Genomic DNA, 8,523 nt, shown 5'->3' with positions numbered 1-8,523 from the left:
CTGATACTGAAGAGGGTTTCAGGTCTCTCTTAGGCTCCATCCCGTGGTTTACAGCCTACTGATAAACTGGCAACAACACTGGGCTGGAGATTTACAAGTGGACATGGGAGGGTGGTACCACATGGTGGTAGATGTTTTTCCAGCTTTACCTTTTTTTTTGTAGGTCATACCATACCATGTGGTTAATGTTGTTGTTTTTTCCAGAATTCAAAAATATGCAACAAAATATGCATGCACCTAAAAACAAATGTAGTTTGGAAATTGGCAACTGTTTATGGATTTGCCTACGGATTGGTTTGGTGTCAGATTCTATTATAGATGCGACTACTTTTGGAACATGTTTGGTCCCGTTATAATAAACGTATTGATAGTTAGGACTTATACGTATTTTACTGACTACACAAGGCTTTTGAATCTAATTCGATCACTTTTTTGTGAGCAGTCACTGTGACATCTCTGGAGTCAATGTTTGTTTATAGAGGTCTAAATTGATCAGGTCAACGTCCCAGCAACGACACGGGACGCAACTGGTGACTCATCCTCTACACGTCGAACATTCCAAAAAGGTTATGTTATAATATATTCACCAAGTTTATAAATTACGTTTCAGCCTTAAGAACATTTTAGAAAAACAAAAACATAATTTGAAATCTAAGTGTTTTTTTTTGTTTTTTCTAAGGTTTAGGCTAATGATTGTTCGGAACTGGGTCTTTATCGATTCTACCCTGGAGAATACAACCCATTCGTCTCCACTAAACTAATTACTGCATTGTACACATTTATTAACTGCGATGTGGTCGAAAGCAAGGAACAGCACGGTAAGGGGAACCACACAAAATGACAGGGTCGCTGTCAGATGCCCGAAGACCACGCCCACCACGTGTTACACAGTATTACAAAAGATGTGGATGGCCTTGCAAAGCCACATTCACACGGAGTCATAGGTTCCTCATGTCATCAGATCTAATAATCGCCACTGAGACCGACACGGAAATGCCAGAATCACAACAAGGCTGAAGATATTACGTACTCAGAGCTGCAAGAACTGTAATGTCGAGGTAGGCCAGGGATCTTATCACAACATCGAGGCAGTTTCCTAACCTTCATATCGGTATTTTACAGTGAGTATACGTTTATTTCACATAATGTGTGCCGTTTATTTTTTTCTGGGAGACTGCCTATTCTGTTGTTTTTGTAAATATTAACTTTTCCATGGCTATTTCAAAACAGAAACCTTACTGCTCTCTTGTCACGAAAACGAAAGTTAAGCTGACAACCTACATAGGAATGATATGCCAATATTCGCACTCGAACTCGGTGACATTGTCGAATAATGTAACGATAAATGATCTTTCTTTTAGGAATATAGACGAATATAATCACAAAACTAACCATAACTATGATATCAAGTTGCTAAATTTGGGCTGGACATGATCGCCGCCAATGAGTCATTCTGTACTATTCACTCATGTCAACATAGACATCTCTTTTTTCTCTTATCTGTAGATGGCCACTGGTAGCCCTATAATAAACGGAGATGTCCCCCCTGGGCATTCGGGGACCTTGGAGGAAACCGTGCAACAGATCAACGTCCTGATCCAGGAGAACAGAGACCTGAAAGGTGAACAGAACTAGAAAACGAGAAACACCCTCATGAAATAATCGCAGACTTCTGATCCTATTAACAGATTCACAGCGAGTTTGTGGAGAAATTATGTTTGCGTTTTAGATGTGAGATAGGTAGCCACTGCATTCATCAAAACTTTGTTTGCTTTCATTTGCGTTTTTCTGGTCATTCTGTCGGTCACTGTGTACTGCTGTCCTCATCTGAGTCTGCCATAAAGCTTAAAATGAATTTTACTTGGATCTCTTAAATGTTCAAGGGCTTTGTGAGAACAACAACGAAAACCAAATCGTGAAAAACAAGTCACTCTTTCTCAATCTGTGCCCCGTCCTCCATCCAGACTACCTGCAGAAGAGCAATCAGGCGATGAAAGAGCGCTTCGAGGGTCTGTCGGCTTGGCGGGAGAAACAGCAGGAGGAACGTGGCCTTCTGGAAAGCAGTCTGGAGAAGGCCACAAGCCGCCTGGAGGCAGTCACCGCTGAAAACCAGGAGCTGCGCACAAAGCTGGAGGATCTGAGCGCAGGCGGCAAGGTGAGAGCATTCATCGTCCTCCGCCTCTTCGTCCTCCCCCGCCTCTTCTTCATGCTCAAAGAAAGAGACATTTGCAGTCTCTACTCACGACCGGCGGCCAGAAAAGGCAGCAGTAGATGTTATTATCTGTTAAATGTTCAAGGGACTGATGCAGTCCTGATACAAAAGTGAATTCAGGATTAATAGTCTGCGTTATGAGGATTGCCATATACTTTGCAGGCTTCTTTTGCAGTAGGCTTGTATAAGAAAAGTTACACTTTATTGACTTTATTGACTGCATTAAATATGGTGTGTTTAACAATGTGATCAGTGATGTGAAAACTTAACTGTATGGTTCCTTGCACTCCGCTGGGTGGCTGTTGCTAGGCAAAATCAGTGGCAGAGACGGACGCCTTGTGCGCGCAGGTGGCTCGCCTGCAGGCAGAGAAGAACGACCTGTTGGCCATTAACTCTGAACTCCAAGTCAACGAGGGGCGAAGGTCGGACGATGACTCCTTCATCGAGATCATCACCTTCATGGTGAGGAGGATATAGCAATCCTGATTAAAAACCGAATGCGTTAGTTTGGCATCTTTTGGGGCATTCCAATGGCGGGTGTGGTTCGGTTCGGTATGAATAGATGCGCCACGGATTGTGTTCCCACTTATCCCGACTTATCCGTGATAAGCCGTACTTGTCTCTCAGTGCACCTCCGTTGGGGTACCAAGGCGTCTGAAAGGGTGCCAACAAGTTCGAGCTACTCACGTCTTCTGTTGATTGGTCGACAGAATTGTCACTTCCGTGCGACGGGGGGATAATTGCAAACAAACACAGTACCTTAAGGTATCTGGAAAAACGCGAAAGCTTTGTTTGTTAAAGAAAATGTTGCGAGCTGTGCCATACCGCACCCTCACTACTAGGTCAAGGCGTGCTGGGCCTGAGCGTGCCCGCCGGTGGAAACACCCCATTTTAGGACAACAATCTCAGCCTTGAATTCAAAAACAACAGATAACATTAGTATAAAATAGCTAAATCCAAACGAATAAAGAAAAATAATAAATGTCTTTCTGCCAATACACGGGCCTACCGCTTACCTGAGCTGATCTTATGGGGGTGGTGCTATTTACGTGTGTGTGTGTGTGTGTGTGTGTGTGTGTGTGTGTGTGTGTGTGTGTGTGTGTGTGTGTGTGTGTGTGTGTGTGTGTGTGTGTGTGTGTGTGTGTGTGTGTGTGTGTGTGTGTGTATTTCAGGAAGGTGAGGAGGAGAACAATGGGGCAGAGGGCGGTGAGGAAAAGAAGAGAAGGGAATTGGAAGCAAGCAAGGGGTCCAATCTGACCGTCCACGAGCTGCTGCAGTCCCTGAGGGATGAGAGCCAAAGGGCGGGGAAGCTGCAAGAGGAGCTCCAGGCTTCTGAGTCCCGGTAGGCCGCATGGTCCATGGTTGAGATTTGATTTTGTGATTTGTTAGACATTTAGATGTTGTCTCGCCTCGTGCTGTTTTCCCCCTCCCTGTCGGAGCCCTGTCTCTGAATCCGACTGTTAGTTAAAGATACATTTTCCTTAACTGATAAGAACTAAAGAAAAGGCTTCCATAAAGAAAAGGACTTTGAATCTTGCACCTTGATTTGAAACAAACTTCTTCACCACCATTCTATTTGTTTGGTGGTCCCCTCGGCTCCAGAAGTAGGCCTGTTGCTCTTCACTGGTATCATCATAGGACAAACACAGATTTCACTAAAAACGTACCACCGGTCTGCTACTTTCATGTACCTAGGCACGGATAGCAGAATAATCTAGTAAGGTCCAGTCTATCAATCAAACTCTTAGTGGTATGAGGGATACCTATGTTTATCCCTACGATAACCCTTACGAAAATCATCGATGACAAGGAGTCAATGTGTATAAAACAAATGTTGCGTAATCAATATGTTTTCCCGTCTGACCACAGAGTGGCCGGGCTCCAGGGGAAGATGATCTGCTCCGACAGCTCCTCACAGACCTCCCTCCCACCAGAGACCCCGAAAACAACTCCGCCGGTACAGGTAGGCATACTCCGCAGTTGAGAATGACATGGACCTCTTGGTGATTCAAGTAACTTTGTGTGTGTGTGTGTGTGTGTGTGTGTGTGTGTGTGTGTGTGTGTGTGTGTGTGTGTGTGTGTGTGTGTGTGTGTGTGTGTGTGTGTGTGTGTGTGTGTGTGTGTGTGTGTGTGTGTGTGTCAGGATCAGGCTGCGAGCGAGGTGGAGAACCTGCGGACCCAGTTCGGGAGCCTGTTCCATGAGCTGCAGCAGGCTCAAAACAAGCTGGACGAGGCAGAAGGCATGAAGAAGGGTCTCCAGGACAGGTGGCTCATATCTCTCGTCTACTCGTGTAGTTTATCAGCGCAGAGCTGCTGGGGTCCCTTTTGATTACTAGACCGCCAGTGGGAGCGAGCTACCCTCTCCTCAACCATCGGCCTGATAATTATATTATTGGCCAATTTACAGAAGAAATAAAAGATAAAATAAAATAAAAAGTAAACTTATACATTTCTTAATTTCTTCTCAATCTGATTTTTTTTCACTTTTAAACCCTGAAACCCGGACAACCAGGCTACAAACGAAACAAGAACAACAAATGACCGATCTCTGCTTCCCCCCTCTCTGTCCATGTCTCTCTCTGCTCCGCCCCTCTCTGTCCATGTCTCTCTCTGTGCTCCGCCCCTCTCTGTCCATGTCTCTCTCTGCTCCGCCCCTCTCTGTCCATGTCTCTCTGTGCTCCGCCCCTCTCTGTCCATGTCTCTCTGTGCTCCGCCCCTCTCTGTCCATGTCTCTCTGTGCTCCGCCCCTCTCTGTCCATGTCTCTCTCTGCTCCGCCCCTCTCTGTCCATGTCTCTCTGTGCTCCGCCCCTCTCTGTCCATGTCTCTCTCTCTGCTCCGCCCCTCTCTGTCCATGTCTCTCTCTCTGCTCCGCCCCTCTCTGTCCATGTCTCTCTCTCTGCTCCGCCCCTCTCTTGCTGTAGGTGTCGAGAGGTGGAGCATGAGGTGGCGACGCTGCAGGCGCAGCTGGTGGAGAAGCAGGCGGTGCAGGCGGAGAACGAGCAGCTGCGTCTGAGGGTGGACAGCATGACGGCGCAGGGTCAGATGGAGCAGAGGAAGATCGGAGAGGAGAAGTTAGTCACGCACACACACACGACAAACAAACGCACAGCACGCCGTAAAAATATCTGACTACAATTGTAAAGACCTCTTTTATAACCTCTTTTTATAACCTCTTATTTCACTTTAGTCATGACTAGGCTGTATAAGTGTGTGCTATTGCTCATCTTCCTCCTCCTCTTCTTCCTCTTCATCCTCCTCTTCAGGAACAACCATGACCAGCTGAAGGTAGCCTACACCAAGCTCTATCAGGACCATGAGGTCCTCAAGACAGAATTGGAGAAGAAAGAGGTGGGCTCCAGTTGCTTCAGGACTGTTGGTTTGAAGAGCAACTTTTAGAAATGTAGCCCTTTTAGTGTGTGAATCGCGCGATTAGGCTACGTTTCCCCCTGTGCGATCAGGGAATATAGCAAAGCCGTCCTGACAAGTAATTTTGCAAAAATGGCCAAGGGATGGCTAGTCAACGCTTCCACTGTGACCTGGCAGTTTGCGCACCCTGCTTGCGCTTCGCGCGACAGACCGCGGTATAAACCGTGTCCAAGGTTTTCGGTGTAAGCTGGCTCTATGAATTAGGTCCCAGGCGTTCTACTAATCACGATTTAATACTAGTCTGGTTTACCTGTTATGCTTGCCTACTTTCCAACGCAGTCTGAGTCCGTGCCGAGCTCTGTTCTGGATGATCTGGGGGCCCGGCTGACTGCGGCGGAGGAGGCTCTGGTCCACAAGCAGGAACACATCGACGAGATGAAGCAGGAGATCTTCCAGAAGGAGAAGGAGCTGGAGACCATCTCTGTCTTCCAGGCACAGGTGTGTGTGTGTGTGTGTGTGTGTGTGTGTGTGTGTGTGTGTCTGTGTCTGTGTCTGTGTCTGTGTCTGTGTCTGGGTATGGATGTGTGTGTTAATCTATGTGATTCTGTGTGCAGGCGGATGTGTACTCGTCAGACTTCTACGCTGAGCGCGCCGCGAGGGAGAAGATCCACGAGGAGAAGGAGCATTTGGCCAACGAGCTGGACTTCACCAAGAAGTTAAACCGTCAGCTCCAGGACGAGCTTGAGTCGCTGGGCCGGTACGAGCTGAAACGTACCCACCCGTCTATCCATCAGGCAGCTCTCTCTCTCGCTCTTATTCTCTCTCTGACAAACCACAGTTATGTGAACTAAATGTATATAAGTGGAGACGCTGCGTGGCGTTCATATCATTCTTTTTTCTGATCGTGCCCTAATCAAGTTTGACTTCTCTTCCCGTCAGTATTTTCATTTGAGTTTGTTTTTTTAAAACCGGTTGAATGAGTCATCTGTTGATGTTCAGAAGTCGGGCAAGGCCGGAACAAATTTAGCCATCTAAATGTGTCAGGCTATACATGAGACACTGATCCAAGATATTTTTATGCTTCGTAGGTGTTCAAAATGTGGTTGCAAACACGCATTTAAGTATTCACACAGCTTCATACAAACACAATAGCACATATTGATAAAAGGCCTCCATCTTCAGATTTTATAAAAACAAAAGAAAAAAGGCTGCCTAGTGATTCTACCTTTCCTTTTCAAATTCGTTTCAAAATAATATCTCCCATATTCCATAACACAGCTATGTATTCGGTTTTTCCTTCTGTAGTCATTCGCTGTTTGAGATGAAGAAGAGACACTTGCCGGCCGGAGGAAATCCACACGGGGGCGCTGCTGCGCAAGGTGGAAGAGGTAAGCATTTGTTATGCACTTTTTCAAGGAACAATTTAGGGTTTTACTTTATTCTAGTAGTGTATAAGCCTTTTTTGTTTTAAATCCAACCTCTCAATCTGATTGAGGGGTGGTTATGTGATATGCTGTGTGATTCTGATTTTTGTGTTTTTTTTTTTCATGGTTCATTCTGCTTGTCGTGTTCTTTTTGGAGTAAATCACCTTGTTAGTGTGAATGAATAACGTAATCAGCTTCAAGATCAAGAACACTTAACAACAGTCGTTTTTGTCCTTGTGTTCGTCTGTGATTGTGTGTCTTTGTCTGTCTTGGTCCTCCCCCCCTGTAGGTGGCGATGGCAGAGACTGGCAGCAGCAAGTGAACATTCCTGAGCACGTCTGTCCCAAGTGTAACATCAACCTGCCCGACCTGGACAGTCTGCAGATCCACATCATGGATTGCATCATATGAACCTCTTCCAGCATCAGCACCAGCCTCCAGCCTCTCCAACAGTCATTGTACCTTAACTCAAGTCTTCCCTCTTCTTCTTGGTTGTTCGATACACTACTTCAAAAGTCTTCTCTTCCCTCATGCTTCTTTGTTGAAGGCCAGGGGTTGATAAGGCCTATTTTTCGAATATATCAGTATGTTTTTTTGTCTGCATAACCTAGTAGCTTAATCGTTTGTGTTAATCCAGAGCGATGTGACGATGTTCACACACGTTCAGGGATCAGACTGTGGCCCAAGGGCACTTCAGCAGAATGGATTTCTCTATATACAGTACGGTTGGGAAGGGTGGATGGGGTACACTAGGGACTGTGAATCCTTTGCAACCGTTCTGGATGCAATTGTGTTATTTTAGTATCTGAGCTTACTATGTAATACAAGAGGGAGATAGGGGTGTTTGTCTTTGGATTGCACACATCATTGAGCTGGTGTATGTACTGGAGAGAGAGAGATGTATAGAAACAGTGGATAATTGTTGTGTGTAGCCAGATTTTTGCCGATCAAATAACCAAAGTTCGCCTTTATAAATGGGTTGGATTGTGAGGTGGTGGTTATTTTATGGTCTCAAAAAGTTGTTTCCGTTTTGAACGTTAAAAAAATCATACTCTGCTAAGACAATGCCATGGGTGTTCTTCAGTGGAAGGAAGAAATGTATATTATTTTAACCCATGTTGAGTGTGCACCTCAGACAATTTTCATCAATTTTCATCACAATCAAAAAAGATTTATTTGAGATATATTAATAAGTAAATAATATTTGCGTTCATCTCTTACTTAGCCAGTTGCACTTTAACAAGGGATTTATTTTACCCACTATGCAAATTTTAATTTGTTGATATGGAAGTAACGATTAATATTGGATTAATCAATATTATAATAGGACATATATGAAGAACACAGAACACTGGATGTCGGCAGTGGCTATAAACTGCCCCTAGAACTGAAAGAGGTGTTAGTGATGATAACAGTGTATGTGCTTTAATTACATCCAATAAAACATATACAATCATTGCATTTCGTGTTTGTACTTGTGCAAACAAAGTTTCTCAAAGCTACAGTTGGCCCACCACTG

General features: G+C 45.0%; 1 protein-coding gene across 2 annotated transcripts; it reads left to right on the top strand.

The window, feature by feature from the left end:
* Nucleotides 1-942: 942 nt before the first annotated feature.
* On the top strand, nucleotides 943-8,460 carry optn (optineurin). Of its 2 annotated transcripts, XM_056577945.1 has the most exons (13): nucleotides 945-1,121; nucleotides 1,507-1,621; nucleotides 1,965-2,155; nucleotides 2,522-2,674; nucleotides 3,385-3,554; nucleotides 4,082-4,175; nucleotides 4,356-4,477; nucleotides 5,135-5,284; nucleotides 5,477-5,561; nucleotides 5,919-6,077; nucleotides 6,194-6,336; nucleotides 6,885-6,967; nucleotides 7,294-8,460. In XM_056577945.1, the coding sequence occupies exons 2-13, from the start codon at nucleotides 1,507-1,509 to the stop codon at nucleotides 7,413-7,415; spliced, it is 1,587 nt and encodes a 528-aa protein (XP_056433920.1). In that variant the 5' UTR covers nucleotides 945-1,121; the 3' UTR covers nucleotides 7,416-8,460. The 2 variants fall into 2 exon arrangements, with proteins under 2 accessions (XP_056433922.1, XP_056433920.1); XM_056577947.1 differs by lacking the exon at nucleotides 2,522-2,674 and having other exon boundaries at nucleotides 943-1,121.
* Nucleotides 8,461-8,523: the final 63 nt, after the last annotated feature.

Source organism: Gadus chalcogrammus, chromosome 19 (genome assembly GCF_026213295.1).
Source record: "Gadus chalcogrammus isolate NIFS_2021 chromosome 19, NIFS_Gcha_1.0, whole genome shotgun sequence".
NCBI lineage: Eukaryota > Metazoa > Chordata > Actinopteri > Gadiformes > Gadidae > Gadus > Gadus chalcogrammus.
This window is presented reverse-complemented; position numbering and strand designations above follow the sequence as displayed.

Bases quoted from the DNA above. Each gene is read 5' to 3' on its own strand.
- optn (XM_056577945.1), top strand. From the start codon at position 1,507: ATGGCCACTGGTAGCCCTATAATAAACGGAGATGTCCCCCCTGGGCAT. The intron at 3,555-4,081 runs GTAGGCCGCATG...GTCTGACCACAG, and splicing joins CTCCAGGCTTCTGAGTCCCG to AGTGGCCGGGCTCCAGGGGA. The intron at 5,285-5,476 runs GTTAGTCACGCA...CCTCCTCTTCAG, and splicing joins AGGAAGATCGGAGAGGAGAA to GAACAACCATGACCAGCTGA.